The sequence below is a fragment of the Mytilus galloprovincialis genome, chromosome 4 (genome assembly GCF_965363235.1).
Source record: "Mytilus galloprovincialis chromosome 4, xbMytGall1.hap1.1, whole genome shotgun sequence".
In the NCBI taxonomy this organism is placed as follows: Eukaryota; Metazoa; Mollusca; class Bivalvia; order Mytilida; family Mytilidae; genus Mytilus; species Mytilus galloprovincialis.
This window is the reverse complement of record NC_134841.1, coordinates 26,564,982-26,592,262: the sequence shown is the minus strand read 5'-3', so window position 1 is coordinate 26,592,262 and position 27,281 is coordinate 26,564,982. Positions and strand designations below refer to the sequence as shown.

At 32.7% G+C, this 27,281-nt stretch overlaps 1 protein-coding gene and 1 long non-coding RNA gene across 3 annotated transcripts; one reads left to right on the top strand and one right to left on the bottom strand.

Annotated features, from left to right (window-relative positions):
* Nucleotides 1–3,777: 3,777 nt before the first annotated feature.
* On the bottom strand, nucleotides 3,778–13,122 carry LOC143071722 (uncharacterized). Of its 2 annotated transcripts, XR_012976961.1 has the most exons (5): nucleotides 12,696–13,122; nucleotides 12,480–12,540; nucleotides 11,391–11,829; nucleotides 4,486–4,546; nucleotides 3,778–3,836 (listed from the first exon to the last, which is right to left on the bottom strand). It is a non-coding gene; the product is annotated as an uncharacterized LOC143071722 (long non-coding RNA). The 2 variants fall into 2 exon arrangements; XR_012976960.1 differs by having other exon boundaries at nucleotides 12,480–13,122.
* A 4,955-nt stretch (nucleotides 13,123–18,077) lies between these two features.
* On the top strand, nucleotides 18,078–21,650 carry LOC143070546 (ependymin-related protein 1-like). The gene is made up of 6 exons (XM_076244797.1): nucleotides 18,078–18,272; nucleotides 18,809–18,919; nucleotides 19,769–19,850; nucleotides 20,428–20,580; nucleotides 20,933–21,030; nucleotides 21,555–21,650. Exons 1-6 carry the CDS (start codon nucleotides 18,138–18,140, stop codon nucleotides 21,567–21,569), a joined length of 594 nt encoding a protein of 197 aa, XP_076100912.1. The 5' UTR covers nucleotides 18,078–18,137; the 3' UTR covers nucleotides 21,570–21,650.
* The last annotated feature ends 5,631 nt before the right edge of the window (nucleotides 21,651–27,281 follow it).

The window sequence follows — 27,281 nt, the reverse complement described above, 5'->3', positions numbered from 1 at the left end:
TGTTATATGTCTGGGTTCGTCTACTGAATTACTTATTAATATGCGAGTGGAATTAGCAAAAACAAAAGCTTTATCGAGGCTCTGGGAGCACGGAAAGATCATGTATGACCATGTATATTTTAGTATATATACCTAGACCATCTTCGTACTGATGATTACAAAATATTGTACCACCATTCTTGATATAAATCTTATACTAGCAGACACAACTGCAGTTATTTTAAAGCTGAATCAAGTTCTTGATCGTCTTTAAAGGTGTTTCAGGTCATATATAGAAGGTCGTCAACAAAAATTTCTTTGAATCAGTGCGAACCATCAGATTTCTTGGCGAATTTATTGTTCAGCATCATGATAGATCAACAGTTACTGTAATAATGAGGAAGTAATTCATCTACCGCTAGCACTTCCAATGACCCTAAATCTGCTCAGAAGGGGTATTAAGATTTTAAGAATTGTTTTGTACGCACGATGAAGTAGATACCCGCATGAGTTTACATGCTATTCATGTAGACAAAGAGTTCGGTGTGAAAGGCATCAAGGGTAGGATAATAATAAAGTCACAAGATACATTTGTTCTGATCTTATGCGTTCATTACTTCCCCTCCATGCAGCATATTCGTGAGCTATGGTTTCAAACAGGCACTATAACTAGCACACAAGATTTGCGCCGCTGTTTTTCAGTCTTGAAGGACAACCCAGATGATTTTTCGGATTTGTCAAACCTTTCTAATTGTGACATCGATGAATCTAGAAATGCAGGTCGAGATCTTGTTGGTACGTTGAATGATCTCAAGTCACAACTCAAAATAGATCATTGTGACCTAAACAAATTGAACGTAAAATTGGCTAAAATTGTCTGTTCTATGGTCGGGTTGTTGTCTCTTTGGTACATTCCCCATTTCCATTCTCAATTTTACAATTTAAAATTTCTCCCTTGTAAAACTTCCTCCTTGTGAATCTACTTTTAAACAATATGTAATAAAAGCTTCACTCCAGACCTCGAGCTCCAGACATAAATTTGATGTCTTCCCATATAGCAAAACTATCCTACATTCTCCTCTTCAGTACTGATTGGAAAAGAAGAATGACTTGTTCCTTTCTATCTCGAAGGTCAGATGTTATATGAATTTCTCCCAAGATTTAGTTTGCATTTGCTTCGAACAAAATATATCATGTACAGATTTATGCCCATGTCAGGCAAATGACATTTGTCAAAATGTAAATACTCGTCTGATTGCAGTTAGAAACATTGATGACGACGAAGATGTAGATGTATAAGATTTCATTTTTCTGTTTGTACCTTATGAATCATTGTTAGCTATCGAATGAAAATTGAGCTGTTAACGATAAAAGAAAACTCGTCCATTTGTTTACAATAAACACAAGCGAACGCAAACTTTTGGATGTCGGAGACAGGAAGTTGTAATGCCCGCATCACACTGTCCCGATTTTTATATACGATGGACACCCGAATGCGAAAATTGTAAGTTCGTACGAAGTTGGTCCCGATCTCGTTAAAATACCAAAAAGTGACCGAAGCAAGTACGATGAATAACGAAGTCTATACGATGGTGCCGAAATTATATACGACAGCAAAAGATGGACATACGAAGGTTAATCGAAGACGGGTATTTAAGCTTCATATCTCAGCCGAAGCCTACACGATGGATCACGAAGGCTACACGATGAATTACGAAGGCTACACGATGGATTACGATGATGGCGCGATGGCCATACGATGTCTTAAAGACGTCGTGTACAGCTTACGATGCATTTAAATTATATGCTGAAGGCATAACGCGTTTTAAATTGTTAGATCAATATTGAATATATATTATATTGTACATTTAATTTCTGGTTTAATCATAATAGTTATCAAAAGTACCAGGATTATAATTTTATACGCCAGACGCGCGTTTCGTCTACATGAGACTCATCAGTGACGCTCAGATCAAAATAGTTAAAAAGCCAAACAAATACAAAGTTGAAGAGCATTGAGGACCCAAAATTCCAAAAAGTTGTGCCAAATACGGCTAAGGTAATCTACTCCTGGGGTAAGAAAATCCTTAGTTTTTCGAAAAATTCAAAGTTTTGTAAACAGAAAATTTATAAAAATGACCATATAATTGATATTCATGTAGACGGAAGACCGTGGACTTGAAGGGTAAAACTTGACTCTTAGTCTCTGCATATAATGCCACCAAAATCAGGGAGAGGGAGAGATCAGAATAATGAAGAAAAAGTTGGTTTCCCTATATACGTGTACCTGCAGTGTTGGTGTACGAGGCGCGTTTATGATTTTCATTATGTTACTTGATATGAAAAATTGACAAAAAGTAATATTTTACTTGTAAAAGTAAATCCTGAGCCTGTAACAGCTGCTCTTCTTGTTCCATTTGAATTAATAGAAACAACGCTGTCGCCTTTCTTGTTCTCATAGAATCATATGATATGTGCTCCATGTTTTGTGAACGTCTTTCTTAACTGTCGTATTAGACTGACCAGTGCATATCGCGCATGGCACTTTAAATGTATTTTAGCGCGAAAATTAACTTACATTTAGCTGGATTTATTGCCGTCGTAGTTCCATCTTGTCGCCTTCGTACTTTTATTCGATGGCAACACGACGGGATTACGAGGTCTTCACGAAGTCGTGTTGCCATCGTAAGACCTTCGGGTAGCTTCGTGATTCATTCGTGTAGACATCGTAATGTCAAAACTGCCCGATGGAAACGATGGAAACACGAATGCAATACGATGTTTAAAGATGCATTCCCGGTGACATTACGATGGTGAGGATAGTGATACGAACTCAATACGAACCCTCAACATCGGACGCACCTTCGGGGATTTTTTAACATGTTAAAAAATTTAGAACCCTTTCCGAAGTTGTCCCCGAAGGCTAGAAAAAGTGGTCGATGGTTCTACGATGGTTAGAGATGGCACTACGAATAGCCCGATTGGATACGATCAGTCCCGATTTTGAAAATTTCCATAATCGTGTTGCCATCGGCGTAAAAATCGGGACAGTGTGACGCGGGCATAAAGAAACCCATTTAAGATAATCGATTAGAACTCACAGGGTAGTATATAGCCACACATAAAATAACACTACATATTTTGTTTTGCATGTGTAAAAATAAATTACGTTACTACATAATAGTATACCAGTTCTTCATACTAGGAGAACGGACTTCAAATAGTATTATAAACATCTACATATTCTTGTTCAAAATATTTTCAGATGAGAATTATTGATTAAAATTGAATGAATAAGTTGGTGTTGTTCGTGGTATGACAAACTATCCTAATTTGTTTTTAAATATTAAGATTCAGCTATTCTTCCCTGTATACTTCGTTCAATTAGAATATAGCAAAGTGCTCTCGACCGTTGGAATTGTAGGATTTGATATCTCTTAATTGTAAAGAATGAATTTAAATTATGTTCTTGATACGGAATATCATTCTAGGGGGTGTTGCTAAACGGCGGAAACGGAAAACGGAACGGAAACGGAAACGGAAAGAAATTTTTATATAGACGGAATTTAAGGGGAGGGAAAAAGGAACTATGAACATCAATAGATCTTGCTGGTAATTTTTGCTATTAAAAGTTTCTATCTATTTATCATATATTTCAATATAACAGGCGAACATGTAAAGGAGAAAATTCGTCAAATAAGGTCTATAACTCCTAGTATATTGACCGTTTTGACGTGAATGGACATAAGGTAGAGCTCATTGTAACGGGGTGTCATGTGGCTAACAAAACCAATCCAGTAAAAGTTGATAATTTTATTATTGGCACCAGACGTATTCAATATAATGAAATAAACGCCCTACAAAACATAATAAATACAATTATAATTATCTGCCAATATCTGTATTAAAATTATAAATATAACATTCAACATATATAAACGCATTTACATAACACAATGCACAATAAAACAAAGTATTTATATTTCTCATTTTTTAAATCTGTATGAATTATCAAAAGAAATAACTTTAACATTACGAAAATGTTCTCGGAACTTTATCATTAAAAATACACCAAGTCGAATACGACCGTGAATATGACCAATAAGTACATACGATCGATATTACTGTTATCACGTAATACACATGAAAACTATTATATATAACTCTGCAAAAATATACCTCCTCGTGCAATTATAATTTGCACACATGTATCAAACTAAGTAAAATATAATTATCTTAGTATTCTCGACAAAAAGGTGTCGGTAATCACTGTATGTAAACAATGAATTATTTCTTCACGCTCATGTTAAACTGTATGTATTTATTTATCGTAAAACGGTCTAAATGCCAATCCTTCTTAATTTGTAAATACTTTTCAATGTAACAGAATAAAAATAAAACATAGAAAACATTTTCTACATTAACTTACACATTTCACCCGAAATATGGAGAAAATACGCTCACGCTAAAATATTATGTTTTTATAAAACATTAATATACACATACCAAAATTATGGATTTTAGGCTCACTGACCACTCACACTTGTGCGTCAAGGATGTGCATTCACTGTAAAAATAAGGAACATGCATGCAATAAAGTGTTAGTTTAACAATAATAGCGAATTCCGCATTACTAGAACTAATTTGACAAATGTGCGCTATATGAACTATATCAAACCGAAAAATACAGAAACCCGACAATAGAAATTATCCTACACATACCTGATATTTTCAACTATAACAACCACATGACTTTGGACAAATCTTCAATGCAAAAGAACATCCAACCCCGTCAACTTTCAGCAGCGAACTAACTAGATAACTATCTACCCGTAAAACCAAGCATGCATGACTAGCGGGAAATCTACCCGGACTAAACTCATTTGCATAATAATGTAAAGGTAATTCACATTATATAAAGAGACCAGTTTCTATACAATAAATTCCAACACTTTAATTAAATGATTCAAACAATTTATTAAAAGATTTAACTGCTATCTTTTTATTATTTATTTTCTGACTTTTATTATTTTTATAGCAATGGTTTCACAATAAATTATTTTGATTTTTTTAGTATCTTTTATTTCATAAAATAAAACACATATATAAAATTATATTCACAAACATCACAAGACCACTAAAAATGTCACTATTACATTCTTCCCCGTCCTCGAAATGGCGTCTCGACATTTATCTATTTCTGTTCTGACTATCCAACATCTAAAACAGTATTTACAATTCTGCTGACCATAGTTTCTGACACACCCTGTAACACTCCTGAAGAAATTAAATTAACTAACACATGTTTTGTCTCTAGTAATGACTCCTGAACAGAAATTTGATTCATTTGATAAAAACTATGCCATTCTGGTTTTTTCCTACGTCTAGCAGACCTTCGCGGCACCGGAGACTCTAGAACTATTTCCTGTTCTGTATTAACTTCATTTGCGTTCTGTGTTTCTCCATCAATGCTGTGCGCATTAATTTTAGGGGGATACTTAATTGATATATCTAATTCACAGTCTGTATCACTTTCGGTTTCAAATTCACATGTGACGTCACATTTTACCTCTGATGTATGTTTCACATTTTTACTTTGCGTATCAAGTTTTTCTTCCTCGTTCTGAATTGATATTGTGTTTTCAATATCCTTTGAACCCACAGGTAATAAATGATTCCTATGGAGTGTTCTCTCTTTTCCTTTCTGACTTCTCACAATGAATACTGGGATATCCCTATTGGGTTTATCCACTATTTCATATATATCATCCTCGAATTTGTCCGCTAATTTGTGTTTTCCCTCAAACGCTAGTATTTTTACAAGTACTTTGTCTCCTATTACCAAATTCGATGCCCTAGCTGATTTATCAAAATAAGTTTTTTGTTTATTCCTTGCCTCGTTAGCAGCTTTTTGTACTATTTCAAACGATTTTTTTAACCTCTCTTCAAGTTCCTTTATAAATTCTGAATGTTTTTCATTTGAAGTAACACTATTTTCATTTGTTCCGAATGCTAAATCTACAGGTAATTTCGGGGTTCTTCCAAACATTAGTTCATATGGTGAGTATCCTGTGCTTTCATGTTTTGTTACATTGTATGCATAGATTAACGGAGCAATATACCTTTTCCAACCTTGTTTTTGGTGCGGTTCTAAAGTTCCTAACATTCCTATCAAAGTTCGATTAAATCTTTCCGTCATTCCGTTACCCATTGGGTGATAAATTGTCGTTCTTGTTTTTTCCATTCCCATTAGTATACAAAGTTCTTTGATTAAATCACTTTCAAAATTTGGTCCTTGGTCACTATGAATTCTTGAAGGTATTCCATAATGAACTATGAACTGATTGAAAAAAACTTCAGCCGTAGTTTTTGCCGTTTGATTCCTTGTGGGGACTGCTAATGCGTACCTGGTAAAATGGTCCGTCATTACTAAAACGTTTTCGATCCCCCCTTTAGATGGTTCCAAAGATAAAAAATCTAAACAAACTAATTCCAGGGGATAACTACTTGTTATATTCACCAACGGAGCTTTAATGTTTGTGGATGATTTTCGTCGTAAACATCTGTCACATTGTTTTACCCATGTGTCCACATCTGATGTAATACCAGGCCAAAAAAATCGATCCTTAATAATTGAAATTGTACGGTCCCTTCCCGGATGTCCCATAAAATCATGTACTCCTTGTAGTGCTTGATTTTTGTATACTGACGGTAAAACTAACTGTTGTTTTTTCTGTTCATTTTCTTGAATTTCTCTATAAAGAACTCCTCTAAATAGTTTCAAATTTTGAAAAGATCTATACATGGTCAAATTTTCTTTGGTATTTTTGAAACTTACTTTGTTCGGTATTCTTTTGTCTTTTACAGCTCTGACCCAAAATCCTATAAGTGAATCGTCACGTTGTTGTTTTCTGAGTTCTCTCATATCAACCTGTGCCATAGGCTGCCCTGGAGTATCCGTCATTTCCAACACATCTAAAGACATGGCAATACTTTCAATCAGAGGTGCAATATATTGAGCAGAATTACATATTGCAGCAACGGATTCCAAACTAATACGCTCTCTTTTTGGGTATCTTGACATAGAATCTGCATCGATATTTTTTCTTCCCGGTTTGTACAAAATATCAAATTTATAGTTTGCTAATTCTGAAATCCATCTTTGCCCTGTTGCATCTAGTTTTGCCGACGTTAACACATACGTTAGAGGATTATTGTCCGTCATGATAGTAAATTGATGTCCATAGAGATAGTCATTAAATTTTTCGGTAACTGCCCATTTTAAAGCTAAAAATTCCATTTTCATTGTTGAATAATTTTGTTCTGATTTACTCACAGATCTACTGGCAAAACTGATTACTCTTTGGGTTCCTTCCTGAGTTTGACATAAAACGGCACCCAAACCATCTCTACTAGCATCAACATGTAATTCAAATGGTAAATTATAATCTGCATAGGCCAAAATTGGTGCTGATGTCATTCTGTCCTTAAGCTCTTTGAATGCTTTATCTTGATCTGGTCTCCAATGCCAATCTATACCTTCTGTTTTTGTAGTGCGTTTGCTCTTTTTTTGGTTCTGTTGGGGCATCACTAGTGACAATGGTTTGGTTATTTTACTAAAGTCTTTAATAAATTTTCTGTAAAAACCAGCAAATGCTACAAATTGTCGGACATCTTCCGGGCATTTTGGAGTGGGCCAATTTTGTACCTTTTCAACTTTCTGTGGATCTGTTGATACACCATCCTTCGAAACAACAAATCCAACGTATTTCACTTTTTGCTTTAGAAATTCACATTTTTTCAAGCCCAATTTTAAATTGCATTCCCTTAGTCTTTGAAATATTATTTTCAGTCTTTCTAAATGTTCCTCAAATGTGTTTGAAAAGATAATCAAATCATCCAAATAAATGACACAAATTTTCATGTTCAAATCTCCTAAACATTCTTCCATCAAACGTTGATACGTTGCTGGCGCATTACATAGTCCAAAAGGTAACCGATTAAATTCGTAAAATCCTAACGGACCTACCGTAAAGGCTGTTCTTTCCTTGTGATTTTCTTGTATCTCCACTTGGTGGTACCCGCTCTTCATGTCTAAAACGGTATACAAAGATGATCCAGACAAAATATCAAGTATTTCCTCTATTCTTGGGAGTGCATAGCAATCTTTTTTTGTCCTATCATTTAAAAATCTATAATCCGCACACATTCTTAGAACTCCATTTTTCTTCCTACAAAGAACAACATTTGACGCAAAAGGTGAATGAGACGTTCGTATTACCCCAGCAGCCAATAACTGTTCTAAATGAGTTCGTACTTCATCAATCATCGCAGAGGGGATCCTTCTGTATTTTTGTTTAAATGGAATTTCATTGTTCAAATTGATTTGATGTTGTACTCCTTTGTAATGACCAATGTCAGTTTCACCTTTTGAAAAAATATCCTCATATTCATTAATAAGGGTCTTAGTGCTAGATATTCGGCTATTTGTTAATTCAGGATTTTCAATAGAGACTTGATCTTTAAAAGGTTCAATGTTCTCAACTAAAGTTTGTTTTTGTGTATTTTCTACTACTACCGGTTGTAATTCGCATAAAATTGCATTGGGCGGTACGGATACAGTTCTTGTTGTTATATTTGAAACATTTACTTTAATAATACCTGTGTCTTTAAAGTTGTATGTAATTACAGTTGGTGCAATGTCTAAATCATCTGTTAACACAGATTTTTGTGTTGTCTCTAGTACAGCACCTGTTGGTTGATACTCAGTCTCTTGGTTCAGGTATCCCTTGATTGAAACGGAAGTGTTGGGCCCTATCAATATTCTTTGTTGTTCAGCACAGCGAACTATGGCTAATCTGTTGTCTTTTTTCTTCAAAGTCTTTTCACGAATTGTCATACATCTAAATACCAAATACCAAGGTGTAAATAAAGCTGAATCTTGTAAGTATTTTTCACCAACCTTTTCTTTGCATGTATTCATAAATTCTGCCAAAATATTGGTTCCAAGTAGAATTGGTACTGCTTTACTGTATCTGCTTTCAGGAACAACTAAAAACAAACAATGCTGTACATGGTCAAGTGGTATACCTTTCACAGTCAAGTCTGCTTCTATTAGCCCTTTATATGGTAACACATTTCCGTCAGCACACTCAACATTTAAAATTTCTTCAACTGGACTCAACTGTAAATGAGACAAATGTTTATTATAAAACTCTTCATTTATTGTACTGACACAACTACCAGTGTCCAATAACGCTTGTGTTTTAATTCCACAAATTGTAACTTCTGATTCATTACTTGACCCTACTAAATTTTTTTGTTCAAGGCGATTTTCTTCATTGTTGCCTACTACACACCTTTCATAATAGGCAGACTTCAGTTTAAATATTGTCCTGGGTTTCCGTTTGCACGACATTCCCATTGGCGATGTCCCTGTTTTCCACATTTAAAACAGTTGCCAGAAAAAACGCGGTTGTTTTGTTGGTACTCTTGTCCACCGACATTTTGTCTATTCTGCACATTGTTATAACTCCTATTTGGTCGATTCATAAATCTACGTGGTGTTCGATATGGTGGTCTTCTATAATCAGAATACGGATTCTGAAATCTGGGTACAAACTGTTGTACATCTGTGACTGCATCTACAGAGTTTAATTCACCAGATTCTATCTTGCCTAAGCGGTTGTCTAAACTACTCATATTCTGTGTTAAAGTTTTTACCATTCCTTTCAATTCTTGAAAGTCTGTTTTATTGTCACTTTCAACTTCACTTTTAATTATACTTGCTGTCGTTGTTTGTTTTGTGTTTTTTAAGTGATCTTGTTCAAGTTTTCTGATTTCCACTCTAAATTTATCAAAGTCATTCACAGTTTCAAATTTATAACCGGATATATCTTTCAAATCTTGTCTCATACCTGTCCAAAACATAGATCTAAGCATATCATTGGTATCTGTAGTCTTTACAAGCTTTCGATCAACTGCTTGACTCAAAATATCTTCAAGGCGACAGGACCATGATGTTATGTCTTCATCTACTTTCTGTTTTGCACTGTAAAACTTAGCAAGTAAACTTTCTTTAGTATCGACAACTCCATAAACACTTTCGAATTTCTCCATGATGGTATCTATGGTGACTTCTGTTCCAAGTCTCATCAGTATCTTACTGGCTTCACCTCTTACTGATCGTCTGATTGCTTGAAGTACAGCTTCCTTCTTGTGAGTCTTGTCTTGCAACAAACCTCTAATTTCATATCTCCATTGGTCATAAGTTGCTTCCCCTTTCGTCAAAGTTGTGGTATCCCCATAAAATATTGACAATCTAGGTTGGTTTGTAGACACAGTTATTTTTTGAGGTGTTTCATGGCCTGTGGCTGCATAGTTTTGTAACCAAGTTTGCAGGTCCTCTGGTGTGTCGGCTTTTGGTTTTACTTTCAGAGCTTTGAATGCTGCTAAGAGTTGTTTTTCCTCCTCAGAAATCTCAGTCATGTTGTCGTTGAAATGTAACTGATGAACAAATAAATGAATGAATCGGAATAGTTGATTCACAAACTAGCTTCCGGTAAATCAAATGAAGACTTCAATCGGAAATAAATGTTCAAGTTGATATTCAGTTCGACTTCCTGTTATATTCGTGATTTCTTTTCAAAATTACGTTATTTAAGTTAATTAAAACGCACGTATAACGAAAATCAACGCGTGAAACAAACGATGTTTCAAATATAACGTTTAGTCTTTCGACTACGACTCGGTCAATATATGGATGTAACAATCACAAGTATGCAGGGGTAAGGTAAGTATAGGCTAGGGTGGGGCAAATATAAGATATGGTATTCAAAGTAACCTTATATCAAACTACAACAGTGTTCACCAACAGAGAAAAAAAAAATCCTTTCAATGTCTAAAAAACAATTTTCCTATACCACTTCAACGTCCTAATAAATGACCTCAATCAAGACACAAACTACAATATTGTACCACAATAAATCAACACTACTAAATCACCAACAATCAACACTATTGTATGATTTTTTTTTTTAAAATCCAAATCAAAACAAATCTAACACACCGCAAATCGCCAAATCAAACGCACCCTAAACAACAACCACAAATCACCAAATCAAGCGCAATCCACACAACAATACCTTGTAATTACAAGTGTTAAATAAAATTTGTTAGTAATTTTTCATGCAAGTTTCAAATCAATAATATTAGTTGTGCACACAAAAATACGTGATTTGCTACTATCTCACCTAAAAAGTAAACATATTTTTTTTCACCTGTTTCCAGTAATATTTCTTAATACTCAGTACAATTTTTTTTTTATGATACTGCAAATACTGTCTAGTCTCATGTTTGATTTCAAAATCTAGTATAAAAATTACAGTGCAAAATTTGAAAAAAAATCTTACCTAAATCTGTTGAAAATGATGAATCTTTACACAATACAAATATAAACACTACATTGTCACAAAATGTCAAATAGCAATTTTCTTTGGTCTTTGTTCTTTTGATGCGCGATCAGTCGACTTGTCGGTTAAGCGCTTAAATTCACACAACGCAGCTGCTATCAAATGCGGTTATGGACACCATCACTGGCAACATCGGATATACGGAACTTCAAAATATAACTTCCTTCTACATTGGTACAGCGGTATTGGTCGTCAAAACGCCATTTCTGCATGGGCTCCAACAATTAAAATATAAAATCTGAGTCGCTGCTGATTTTCCTGATCCTCACTGGGGGCTCCAAATGTAACGGGGTGTCATGTGGCTAACAAAACCAATCCAGTAAAAGTTGATAATTTTATTATTGGCACCAGACGTATTCAATATAATGAAATAAACGCCCTACAAAACATAATAAATACAATTATAATTATCTGCCAATATCTGTATTAAAATTATAAATATAACATTCAACATATATAAACGCATTTACATAACACAATGCACAAAAAAACAAAGTATTTATATTTCTCATTTTTTAAATCTGTATGAATTATCAAAAGAAAATAACTTTAACTTTACGAAAATGTTCTCGGAACTTTATCATTAAAAATACACCAAGTCGAATACGACCGTGAATATGACCAATAAGTACATACGATCGATATTACTGTTATCACGTAATACACATGAAAACTATTATATATAACTCTGCAAAAATATACCTCCTCGTGCAATTATAATTTGCACACATGTATCAAACTAAGTAAAATATAATTATCTTAGTATTCTCGACAAAAAGGTGTCGGTAATCACTGTATGTAAACAATGAATTATTTCTTCACGCTCATGTTAAACTGTATGTATTTATTTATCGTAAAACGGTCTAAATGCCAATCCTTCTTAATTTGTAAATACTTTTCAATGTAACAGAATAAAAGTAAAACATAGAAAACATTTTCTACATTAACTTACACATTTCACCCGAAATATGGAGAAAATACGCTCACGCTAAAATATTTTGTTTTTATAAAACATTAATATACACATACCAAAATTATGGATTTTAGGCTCACTGACCACTCACACTTGTGCGTCAAGGATGTGCATTCACTGTAAAAATAAGGAACATGCATGCAATAAAGTGTTAGTTTAACAATAATAGCGAATTCCGCATTACTAGAACTAATTTGACAAATGCGCGCTATATGAACTATATCAAACCGAAAAATACAGAAACCCGACAATAGAAATTATCCTACACATACCTGATATTTTCAACTATAACAACCACATGACTTTGGACAAATCTTCAATGCAAAAGAACATCCAACCCCGTCAATTTTCAGCAGCGAACTAACTAGATAACTATCTACCCGTAAAACGAAAACAATAACCAAGCATGCATGACTAGCGGGAAATCTACCCGGACTAAACTCATTTGCATAATAATGTAAAGGTAATTCACATTATATAAAGAGACCAGTTTCTATACAATAAATTCCAACACTTTAATTAAATGATTCAAACAATTTATTAAAAGATTTAACTGCTATCTTTTTATTATTTATTTTCTGACTTTTATTATTTTTATAGCAATGGTTTCACAATAAATTATTTTGATTTTTTTAGTATCTTTTATTTCATAAAATAAAACACATATATAAAATTATATTCACAAACATCACAAGACCACTAAAAATGTCCACTATTACATTCTAATAAAATTGAGAATGAAATATGTTAAAGAAGCAACAACCCGGTGAAAGACCAGACAACATCAGAAGGCCACCAATTGGTCTTCAACGCAGCGAGAAAATATCGCACCCGGAGGTGGTATCAGCTGGCCCCTAAATAAAATTGTGTACTAGTTCAGTGAAAATGGGCGTCACACTAAACCCCAAAACATATAAACTAGACTAACAAAGGTCGGAGATTCCTGAAATTGGGACAGGTGAAAAAATGCGGAAAGGGGGGGGGGGTAAACATATTTTGTGAGATCCCAACCCTACCCCTATACCTCTAGCCAATGTAGAATTAAGAAACATATATGAAGCAATACACAGTAAACCTAATTTTAAAAGAAGTCCGAGTCCAATAACAGATTAGACATGTTTTTCACACAGTTTTTAAACTAGATACACCGATGATAATTGTTGCAAAGTTTAACCAAAACTATCGAGCGACTCCTGAAAAGCTCACTTAGCAGGGCCAGGTCAGTTAAAAAAAGAACTCTCAAAGTATACCACTAAAGACTAAAGCAGGTCTTAGTACTAGCAGAAAACGACCATGACAGAGCAAAAACATTGAATGAATATATCACTATAATTGTATCAACTAAGAAGACATCAACTAAATATGTACCACTAAACAAACCGTTACATCCAAATTGGAGACATGATAACTTAAGCATGGACGAAAGCAAAATTAGAATATTGATAGCTGACTATGCGGTATGGGCTTTGCTCATTGTTGAAGGCCGTACGGTGACTGGCCTATAGTTTTTAATTTCTGTGTCATTTTGGTCTCTTGTGGAGAGTTGTCTCATTGGCAATCATATCACATCTTCTTTTTATATATTTACGTTAATGTCGCAGTTGCAATTACATGTATTGCGCCAAAAAATCGTTAAGAACACCTTACAGATATATTTATTTCATATTTTGAAAACGCCCCATATAAACTATTAAATCAAAATTAAACAGCTACAGGAAACCAGGTAAAACACATGAAATGTTGGATTTACTCATTCCTATGCTTCCGCTAGCAAAGAGTCGTGGTAAATTGAACAACATCAAACAGGTCCAACAGACCGTTGATTCTGGGGTATCTCAAGGAACTGTTCTGGTCAAGTAAATGATATCAGTGATATCTTGAAAAAATCGGAAGTATGGCCAATAGAAACATCAAAATGATCAGATGCGTAGTGTGAAATAAAGTATCATTTCCGTCATAAAAAAGAACAGAGCAGAATGAGTTTTCAGTTGTCTTGACATAGCACCAAAATCATTAAAAACTACCAAAATTAAAAGTAACTTTCAAATTTCAATATTTTTCTTGTGTGAATGAATATGTCTATGTTAACGGGTGTAACATGTGCAGCTGAATCAATTTACCCTTCCGGAGCAGCTGAGATCACCCCAAGTTTTTGGTAGGGTTCGTGTTGCTCAGCCTTTAGTTTATATGTTGTGTTTTGTGTACAATTGTTTGTCTGTTTGTCTTTTGGTCTTTTTGACCTTTTTTTTCTTTTTTAGTAATGGCGTTGACGGTGTGTTTTCGACTTCTGGGTTTGAATAACCCTTTGGTATTTTCCGCCTATCTTTCTAGATGTTTTCTTCTATAAATATAGTAAAACAGAAAACTGAATTAGTGACACTATTTTCACTTAATATAATATTATGAAACAAAATTCACGGCTACTTGAGAGATATTGAATTTTCAGAGAAGAATTAAGCAAGATATTTAAATAGAAGGGTGAACAATTTGTTTTTGAAAAACTTGGGACATGACTACGAAAAACTTCGTGAGGGCACTGTGCAAATAGTATATATCCATGTAGGCTACTAATTGTTCGCCACTTTTTGCACATCAATTCGTATTAATTGATCTAAATTCTAGGAGATATAATGCTTTTCCTATGTAAATACCAAACATACATCAGTATTGCAAGGATTTACTATACAAATCCTTGAGTATTGTAAATGTTGAGAAAGGCTTTGTATAGTGAGAGATTTTGTCATTTTTTTTCTTCATAAAACTAAAGTATATACAAGTTTCTATTGTAGTTTCCATATCGGATTTTGTCCATACACCATTGTCCTATTAGGTTTCTTTTAGGTTTTCTTTCCATTATACAAGAAAAGATACAACGAAAATCACCAATGCAGAACAACGCAACAAGATACACCACATCACTAATTTTGTTTCAAGGCAATTAAAAAAAAACAAAGAAGAAAACTGATGCAAAGGATTTCACCCTAGTTTATCACTTCACATTCGATTTATAGAATCAAGGCCGATGTCAATCTTTCAAGTTATAGGGCTCATAGAGATTTGTTTCGTGTTGTTGGGTTGCTATCTTATTGACATTGATCAAAATTTTAAAAAGAAAAGAAAAGTCGAACAGACTATCCTGAATCGCTACGCAGTACACATGACTTTATCAAATATTTCAAAAACATAGTCTCATTATCTCCTGGTAAATATTTAAATACTTTATGCTTTGAAATCTTTTATTTTAAATTCATTCCTCTGGTTTTTTTTTTCTTGTGAACATGTGAAATACTATATAAAACATGTCTATGTAGATAAAATTAACAAAAAGAAAAGATGTTAATTCTTTCTGTTTCCGTTTACTGTTTCCGTTCCGTAATCCGTTCCGTTTTCCGTTTCCGCCGTTTAGCAACACCCCTTTCTAGGTGGTCGAGTAGTGTTAAGCGCTGGACACAGTGCAGGTGGTGTTGTTTCGATATCACTCGAATCCCGAAGAGAGAATAACAAAAAACTTGCAGATTTATCATTGTTATGCTGATATTTAGAGTAATAATATATGCTATTTATTTTTAGCTCACCTGGCCCGATGTCCGGCGTCATCCGTCGTCCGTCGTCGTCCGTTGTTCGTCGTCGTCCGTCGTCGTCGTTAACTTTTACAAAAATCTTCTCCTCTGAAACTACTGGGCCAAATTAAACCAAACTTAACCACAATCATCATTGGGGTATCTAGTTTTAAAAATGTGTCCGGTGACTTGACCATCAAATCAAGATGGCCGCCATGGCTAAAAATAGAACATAGGGGTAAAATGCAGTTTTTGGCTTATAACTCAAAAACTAAAGCATTTAGAGCAAATCTGACAGAGTTAAATTGTTTATCAGGTCAAGATCTATCTGCCATGAATTTTCAGATAAATCAGACAACCCGTTGTTGGGTTGCTGCCCCTAAATTGGTAATTTTAAGGACATTTTGCTGTTTTTGGTTATTATCTTGAATATTATTATAGATAGAGATAAACTGTAAACAGCAATAATGTTCAGCAAAGTAAGATTTACAAATAAGTCAGCATGACCGAAATGGTCTATTGACCCCCTAAGGAGTTATTGTCCTTTATAGTCAATTTTTAACAATTTTCATAAAATTTGTAAATTTTTATTAACATTTTCCACTGAAACTACTGGGCCAAGTTCATTATAGATAGAGATAATTGTAAGCAGCAAAACTGTTCAGTAATGTAAGATGTACAAACACATCACCATCACCAAAACACAATTTTTTCATGAATCCATCTGCTTCCGACTTTGTTTAATATTCACAAAGACCAAGGTTAGCGACACAGGCTCTTTAGAGCAAAGACCAAGGTGAGCGACACAGGCTCTTTAGAGCCTCTAGTTTAATTCGGTAAAAACTGTTTTGATATAATCATATGTTATAATGTAACTTACCTTAATTATGTTATAATATTTTGCAAACACAGGTACTGCTATAAGTTGCGATTCATATTACTTCTGTAAACGCATTTTGTTGTATGAAATTTTATTTTTTCGGATAATTAAAGAAACAATTTATTTTTTTATTTTCTTATTTTGTCGTCGACAGTGCTGCTTGTGTCCCCTTAACAAATCAGTTTTATGCTGGTGAAATTTACAAGGTAAATCACAGTTATCCTCATATCGTAAGACATTATGAAAGTGTAACTTGGTAAACATAGACAAATTACATTAAATTAAAATGCGAAGCAGATTAATACTTAGTCTACATTAGTTGGTTATCTTTACTGATTAATTATTTCTAGTTTCAGAAAGATGATATTTGCTCAAAGCGCTTCGTTGTTACGAAGTTTTATCTTATGTAATTTTGCTATTGAACATATTAGTATGAACCTTATAAATATCTATTTAGAAGATACATAATAGAGCTTTACAATGAACCATTAACATGGTTTAATATACGTTATTTTAAACATTAATAGATACAAAATTAGTAATACAATATATAAATGTATGTTTTAAATAATATTGCTGTTATATTAGCAGACAAACTCACCATAGTTGCCAGATTTTATATTTTCTACGCCAGACGAGCGACTCGTCTGTAAAAGTTTATGAGCAAATTTTACAAATCACGGATCCACTTTCAGTTATTATTTATCATGTTTCTGAATCTTTCATTGGAAATGGTGTAAACAACAGAAGTTCAATGAGTTGTATAAGGTTAACAAATGGTTAGGAGCACTACACTAACTGAAAAACGACAAAAAAGAAAAAAAGAAAAAAAGTAAAATGACGCCATTATTTAGTTATTTGCTTATCGGGATATTTTATTCATAAATATGTTGCAGCATTAAAACTACAAAAAATGTCTACATGAAGTAGTCAAGAGGTTAACTTCGTTTAATAGATATGTGTGACAATGTATAATTTTGTTGATAAATGACCAAACAATGTTACAATAATTTAATGCAGATAATTAAAATCTATTATAAAAAGTAACTGTTTTATTCTATTAGTTTTGTGTATTTTCAGAAGTTGGAAGATTGTATCTTGACCTATATATTAATTTTGATATTAAATATGTTGAAATTACTTAATTCTGTATAACTTATAAGTAGCTGCTGATAAGACACAATGACATGATCTATCTCTGGTCAAGAAGATTTATTTTTCTGATAAGGATTCCAACAACAGTTCCACATTTGGCATCTATCTATCGCTACACAATGTTTTCTCTAGCCCTTCTGTTTTCTCTTATACTTTTGTCAGAACAATGCTGCGTTCCTTCAGAATGGGAAGCTGAACAGTTAGTTACTTCAGCCACAAAGAGTGCTGGAAAAACGATTCCTACTATTACTAAGGTAAGATAATGTAGGAGTGAAGGGAACACAGGTGGCCTTTTTAACTTTTTTTTTTTGATTGGAGTGTCACTGATGAGTCTTTTGTACACGAAACGCGCGTCTTGGACAAATTCACGTTTCAATCCTGATATCTATGGTGTGTATGATAAATACTCGGACAATTTCATATTTATGATAAATGCAATGATCAAAATCTATAAATATATAATCACTAAATACATGATAATATCTTTCACTCGAGAATAATAAAGCCTTTGTTGAAATATTTGAAATATTTAAAACATGAATGTTTTTAATATCTTATCTTTAACTTGAATGTTGGTGTCTAAAAATGAAGTAAACTGAGTAAGTCAACTCAGCAACATAAAATATACAAAATACAGGCCTTTGTAGATAGACAACTTTTTGTAATGTAAAAAATAGTTCACAGTTGAATTGCAATTCTTATATTTTCTGTAACATTTATTCACAACTGCTATACTTCACTTGAATACATACTGAAAGGCAAAATATAATTAGTATATTATGCATTGTAGTCTATGCTGAAACTAAGCTGGGATACACCATTGAGGCGGTATGCATTTATAGGATCCTACATTTCCGGAGGAAAAGCTGGCAGCTTTAGAACATTAGGCGACTTTATATCTGTATGTATATTGGAGCTATCTCCGTCAAAAATAAGAATATCTACAAATTCTATCCACACTGATATGTCTTTGTATAAACGTTCCACTTGTGTGTATCATTTGCGATTTTTTACCTTATTGGTCTTGTTATCATCCTTTTCGATGTGACGTGTACAAAAATAAATAAAACTGGATATAATTTTGTTAGCAGTGGGTTGCGAAGAAAATACAAATACAAATACAAATAGTTGTGAAGCATCAGGTATAGAATAATGTTGTATTCATTCCAATAGTCTAACGTTCATAGCCGACATTAAAATTTAAAGGTTTTTTTGTTTTATGTTATAATAAGTATATAACTCCGAACTAAGGAAATAGCAAAGAGAAATATTAGAACATGAAAAACTAGCTACAACTGTTCTATCATTCATAACTAACAATATCTAATAAATTCGTATGGTTGTCATAATTGCAATTCTATTACTAGAAGTACCAATTCAATTCACCTGATGTGTTTTTTTTTATTTAACAAGTGGTACTCTAAATTCTTGAACGTTGATGATGAAGTGCAAAACCCGAATATGGTATGATAACATTATAGAGGAATAGATCGGTGTGATGCAAGGTTCCATGCTGATGGCCGTACTTACACCTTTATAACTGTTTACTTTTTACACATTGCAACTTCAATAGAGGGTTGTCTCATTGGCAACCATACTAAATCTTATCATTTCTATCTATAGAATGACGACAGAAAATATAACTCATTCCTGAATGAACTTTACCTTTGTTTTCTGCAGTTCATTATTTACAGGGTTAAAGTAAAAATGATAATTTCATTTTGGTATTTATTTATTTCTTGCTTTTCAGAATGTCAATTATGAAGTTATCGATGGTAAATGTAATGTCTCTAAAATTATGAAGCCTTTTTCAAGTATCCAGTGTACAAACGGTAAGTAAAGCATGTAATGTTACTAGAATTATGAAGTCCATCTCAAATGTCACGTGTTCACCCAATAAGTACACAATCACATATATTAAAATAAAGCTTCATATTACACTTAACTTAAATTGAGAATGTGTCAAAGAGACAACAACCCGACTAAAGAGCAGACAACAGCCGAAGGCCACCAATGGGTCTTCAACACAGCGAGGAACTAAATGCTTAACATTCTGAAACTGATTTAATTTGTACGTTATCCATAGAATTGAGATGACGAATGACTTCGTCATCTGTGATTTTAACTTTTGCACCCGTTATTCTGTTCTGTTAAAATACGATTATAGCTTTCTGAATTAAAATTTTAATTTGATCTGAAATTGATTCTGTTTTAAACACTGTCGATTACAATTTGTTATATTTTTTCGTCAATCAATAGTGGATATAACGCTAACTTTCTAGAATAAACATATATATATGTCACGTATATCTAGTTATGATGATAGTTATTCCATCTTCAGTGTGTTTTTGTTGTTGAAAATCTTCACCTTCTTTGTACTATAAGCTTGTTTTTTTCCTTAAACAATAGCTAATGCAACGACAAGTTCTCCAGCATTCCTAGGACTTAACCAATTACAAGTTACACAATATACATGGCAAGAAGATGGCTTGACAAATTATATGAACTATGCCACTGGGTGTATTCCTGTATCCTACACTAGTTTTGGACTTGCTAACAATGGTAAGGAAATTTTACGAATCCACAATGAATGCACTTTTACAATCGTGAACCCTCGGGTGAATCCGCTCCTCTCCTTCTATCCTTAGATGAAGGTACGGAATCGGCCGAGTGGTAACGAATGGCACTTTTAATGTGAAAAAATGAAAATCTATAAAAAACGAGACATATTTTAACAAAAAAATAGTTATAAAGTCTATATCATGACTTGGCAGCATTTTAATAGTATCAATTAGAAAAATTTAGAATAGTCGGGAAAAATTATAGGACAACATTTTCTTTATATTTTTTTGAAATAGTACATATAAAGAAACATTTAAATTTAAATGACATGTCTATATGGTCGTATTTACAGATCGAGTATATAGAAGTGGGTCTTTTGAGAATCTCACTGTCGGCATAAAAGATAGATCTGTATTCAATATACCTCCAGAATGCCGTGGTTCATCTTTGGTAAGTTGGTTGTAATGTTTCACAATAGTAAATGCATTTTAATTTTCTAAAAAGACATAAATAATATGTTAATAAGTCTTCATGAGTGATTTAATGTTCTATATTTATACTATATCAATGCCTATAGAGAAATCTTCTAGTGTTCAATTTTTAATGAGAAAGGTAAAACAAGTCAGAATTCTTGAATTATATGCGAAAACTGTTATTTTGAAAAAAGAAAAAAAAAGGGAAAGGGAAATCAACAAAAAACAGTTGGACAGTTGAAACAGTCTTTACATATAAAACATATAATTCTACGATTGGATATTTTCACTTCCATCATGCACCAAGAAAACTTCGAGAATTTATTTTAAATATATTTGTATATTGAAGTACAAAAAGGTATTATTTTATCATATTAATCATATTTTTTTTACAGTAAACTTAAAAATTCTTCGTTACGTTAGTAAATTCATATAATCTGTTTTCCTATATCAGTGATTTTACATTTCAAATAAACTAATGATTTTTGTATTCTTTTACAGAATACATTGGGATAACATGAATCCTATCATGGAGCCCAGGAAATTTAGACTTTTGAGTCGTTTTGTATATCTATTAAATAAATTATTTGATCTAAATTGTATAAATTTACGTGTTATCCCAGAAATTATTTTGGGTCATGTGTTACATATATAGACAGTTTTTCCAGGAGCACAAGATCCTCGAGAATTATTAACAAGAAGATTGAACATACTAATACCATTCCTGATATTCTTACAATTACTATTTTTTAGACTTTTTTCAAATGAATCATAACCTGCAAAACTTGAATAGTCAAAAAGTACTAATTGAATAAGTAACCATGTTTTTTTTTTAATTTGTAAGAAATCATCATAATCCCGGACGATCTGATGGGTAAATAGACGAAATGAAACATCGTTCTATAAAAAATACACTTTTCGATAACGGAGTATAAAGTTTCACAACCCTTTATTATTAGGGAGGGATATAGAGCTGAACTGACTTTTTTGTCACGATTTCTTTGATTGATTGAGGGTTGCTTCTTACAAGGTAGCTTTTAAACCAGGAGTTAAAAGTAGCGAAGTTGAAATCATCTCTTGCTATTTATTTTTTTGAATTATGACGACGGATATGTTCCGATTGTTGTAACCCCAATCTTTCTTGGAGTATCACCGAATTGGACTTATCGAATTTGCAATCACACGAGCAACACGACGGATGCCGGGAGCAGAATATATGTTTTCTATTCTTTAGAGCCTGCGATAACTCCTGTTTTCGGGGGTTTGTGTTGCTCATCTTTTGTTTTCCATGTTGTGTATCCTGTTTCTGGACTTTTGGTAGGTTTTTGTATTTTGACATAATGTCGACATTTTGTCTCCCACTTATGAGTTTGAATATCTCTTTGGTATGTTTCGCCTCTCTTTTATTCTTTTACATGTTGTATGTTGTTTTCATAAATGTCTGGGTAGATTATTGAACAGATGTCCCGTTTAGGTATATAATGTATAAAAGTCATTAAAAGATGAAATGCAAAACAAAGCATTGAAAGCAGAAAAAGAATTGCATAGCTTCAACGCGTATCATGTGCACAAGAGACCTTAATACATACCTACATTTAAGGGCATACGATACAGTTTTGAACCTGTATTTACAAGTTGATGAAAATTTGCATATAGGCTATTTCTTACCTGATTAAATCAAATATGTCATAAAAAATATACCTTCATGTGCTACTTTTTGAGTAAAATGAGGTCGAAATTTTGTATATTTGCTCAAAATTCAGATTTGTGTCCGTATTTTCTTTTTCGAAAGAACGACGTAACTTTTTTGCTTTAAAAGATAAACACAAATTGTTTTTTGTTAAATAATCGGTAATTTCTGTATTTTATAAGTATTATTGAAAATTATGTAATTTTTATTCCGAAGTAACTCTATATTTATCAAATGTTCATGAATAGAGGAAAAAACGTCATTTTTTGCTGCATGTTTATCAAAATTAAAAAAATTGCGCTATTTACAGTTTTATAAAATTTGGGTCACATAATCTCCTTGCAAAATGAAACAAATTGCTGTTTTAAAAAATAGGGGTCCATGCACTTGTTTTCAAATTAAATCAGTTTGAATGATAAAAATCAGTCGAAAAATGCATCTTTTCCCGATATGTCATAGTTTGACGTCGCGAAAATAACATTTTACGTTAGCAACGTCATTACATTCCCTGTAACTGTATCGTATGCCCTTAAACGATGTCGACTTACAAGGTTTGGGTGTTTACTACGTATTTTGTGTTCTCAAAACGTGTTGTATCTTCTTGATAGTTCTTTTTTTGCAGTGTATGTACCAATAAATCACAATCATAAAAAGCGCTCCGTATGCACAAACAAACATGCAAAGAAGTGATATTTGCGAAAACAGCAACAAACTTAAAAAGGCATAAATTGATTCAAATTTAAGTTCCATTCCACGAAGATGATAAAAACTGAGTATAGAGCGTAATTTAAAGATTATTTATAAACAAGTCAAAAATTAATTCTTATATCAATTTCCTAACAGTGGTACAAACAATATGAGCAGTTGCCATTGGCTTTTAAGCAACCTATCAATCAATCAACAATATAAACAGTCATAGATACGAATGACAAGAGACATGGGGTACAAGTCAACGATATAACAACGACAAAGAAAAACTAGAAGACAACTTTTTAAAACAATCAATATTAAATGATATAATCACATGATAAAATTCATATCAGGATTGTCACTGATTTAAACATTTAAACAGTGCTTAAAAGAAAATACAAGTATGATCAAGGATTTGTTTAGTCTAACTATACAAATCCTTTGTATGGTTAGACTAGGAACAAACTATAAAAAATGTTGAAATGGGGTTAACTCTTCATGTCGAAACAAAACACAACAAAACTGACAAAACACAAATATCGCAAAGTACAGATCTGAGAGTACTCGCGCCAAATGAAATAGAGTTCGAGAGAACCCCTACAATGCCAAAATATGTATCGACAGATTGTTAGACTGTAAAATGACATATGTGTATGACAATAATATTTAGTTGGTATCATTTTATTCGATAATATAAACAATATTCATTCAGATAAACAAAACTGTATTCAAAGTTCTAATAACAGTGTTGAATTGATATTTTTACATGTAAGCCTTTAAAATAAAAAATAAAAAATAAGAACAGACCAAATTTTATTTCTAGGAGGGGGTGGCTAAGATATTTTTTTTTGTCCTGCAATTATTTTTAAAGGGAAACTTCGCAAAAAAATCAAAAATTGATATTATGTTCATTCTGTATAAAAATGCTCAAATTCATAGATATTAAAGTTTTATTCCGCTAGATAAGCGATCACCATCGATTTTAAATTTAGAGTATCAATTCTCTGCGATCCGCCATTTTGTCTTCTTTCCCGATTAATAAAAACGATATGTCTATAAACCACAAAGAAACAAAACTACAGTAACCGATGTAGTCGTAATTGCGTGTCGATATCTTGTCAATCGTACGGTTGTTTTATCCGACTAACTAACTTGATACGAAAAATATTCTTACTTTTTTTAAATTACCATGGTCTGTTGTTTTTAAACTGTTGATATTGGAATTAGGTGAAAAGTCAAAGTTGAAATCATAAATAAGTGTTCCGTGAAAATTGTTTTCGAAAATCTAATTTGTTCATAATTCTTTAAAGTAATAAACAAATATATTTTGATCTTCCCTCATCTGATCACCAGCATGGCTAAAGGTATTACTTCCAAAGGTATTGTGAGGGGTGTGAGGTGACACGTCCAAGTATTCAAGCGATTTCCTGTCGGGCTTGCAAGTTCATGCATCGTTTCACTTCTGCAGGTATTGATCAGTGTACACGGCTGATCACTTATAACTTATAACTTTCCATTTTGAACTATCAGATGAATAATATACAACTCTGTCTTACTTGTCATTACTAAACTCATACGCTTGTTTATAAATAACATTTCTGGTGTAAAGAATATAATTCATAAACATATAAATAATACCCAAAAAATAAGATTTGATGAAATTAAAATCTATTTAAATATTTTTTCCAAGGGTGAATTTGGGAAAATGTAATATATAGTCATTGTCAATAGTGAAGGACAGATTGGAACAGACCAGAAATATTGATTTAAAAAAATGTACGCACTTGCCGACGATTCGTTTATACGACTGGATAGAAAGTTACGGAACTATAGCGCAATTTAAAATATATACATGTATACATTGAACATAAGAAAAAAACATATATTTTGAATAAATAGGGGTAAAAGTGTTGTAAATAGACTAGTCCACGTATGCCAACAGTATGTAATCATCGAATGTCGATAGACTATTGTATACCAGAAGAAGAAGAGAACCAATTTGATTTAAATACAGGTCGATGTATAACTTTTGCTTTGGTTCATTGAAGCTGTGGACCTAGTAAAATCACAGATTTATATTTCAATAAGATTGTTCTCGAACAAAGGAAGTAATTCGTCATCACAATTGTTATATATGCCACTGGACGAACACTAATTATCCCCAGGGAATGTGAATATTTTGCTGGGAAACTTTTGAGTATCAAAGTTTCAAATTAATTTCGGGATTTATTTTCTTTCTTGGTATTCAATAACAGAAAAAAGAATAAATTACTTGTTCGCTAAATAGGGGTATTCTTGTCAGATAAAAGACTTTTAGTTATATTTAAAAAATAGGGAAATATGACATTAAATTGGTTCTGTCTTTTTTTTAAACATCGTTAAAAAGATGTGTAGGTGAACGCCACAAGAACCCTGTAATACTAGTACGAGAGTATAGCATGTAAACATTCCTTCTCAATAATATGGTTGTATTGGAAATCTTTTCATACAGATTGACAACTCATTGTCCGATATGCATGTAATATTTGCCACATGACGCCCATAGTTCTTTCTACCATCATCATCTTATTCTGTGATATTGCTGTAAACATCGATGGTTCACACCCAAACAAAATGGGAGTAATGGACCTTCAGAGCTTCTCCGTGTTATACACTTGTGAAATATATAGACGAAATTTCTGTATTGAAATGAATCTACATCTCACAAACAGGATTTTCAAATAACGATTGTGAGTAATCACCTTACAAACCAATATAAACGTATGGCAAGATATAACCATGAAGGAAATTAGTTTTTGTCAGACGCAAGAACTCATCACTATATATATCATAAACGTATACGTATATATATGCATACAGTTTCAAATATTAAGAACAAGCGGTCGATGTCGATAGTCTGTTTTCTAACTTTCAGAGTTAGACATGTCACTTGTTCTTTCTTGGAAGCCTTCATATTCCCCATCTAACGATGGGAACTCTTTCTGATTGTGTTGACTATAAATGCTTGTATGGTAATTCTGTCGTTTATCTGTACAAGCGGTTGCATTTCCTCTCCTTTCCCAACAAACAAACGAACGAAACGCCACTAGTCTGATTTCTCTGGAGCTCATCCTCAATGGCTCTTATACGTCAGGAAACTTACATGTATACTAATAATGATTGTTTCAAGAACAACGATGTATTGACGAACTATTATAAATTCGTCAATATCAGTTATGCATGACTAAAATATAACTTTTATTACAACTACTGTATTACTTATTTGGATTAATGACGGCTATCATGTTCAACATTGCACAAATATTATCATAGAATTTAAAAAAAAATCCTCAAAAATCCTCAAAAGAAATAATGCCTTAGCTTAGATAATTGATATTCTTTTCACAAAAAGTTCGTGTAAATGATTGTCAAATGAATTTAATTATGTAAGAATAAAATGTTAAAAAGAAACTAAAAAAAAATCATGCATGTTGTATGTTGTATTTTTTTGTCAATTAAAAACTTTAAAATTGCAATAGTTTTATTAGCATTTAAACACAGCCAGATTTGAATACAAGTTAAGAAATTCCGGTAAAGTCAATGATATCAAACAGATGTACAATGGTATATCAAATTGGGTAATGTTGCATTTAGTTTTTATAAAAGATTAAAACTACTATTTTTTGCTTCATATTTGAATCTTTACGCCAATTGCCGCTAAGAAAGTAATCAAAAATTGTTTCCTTTTATTTTTATACACTTTCGGAATTACGAATCTGAATTTTATTTTCAATTAATTTACACAATTTAATTATTGTATCTTTATTCTCATCGTGTATTAAATCTTAGTGTATTAACATCGTGACAGC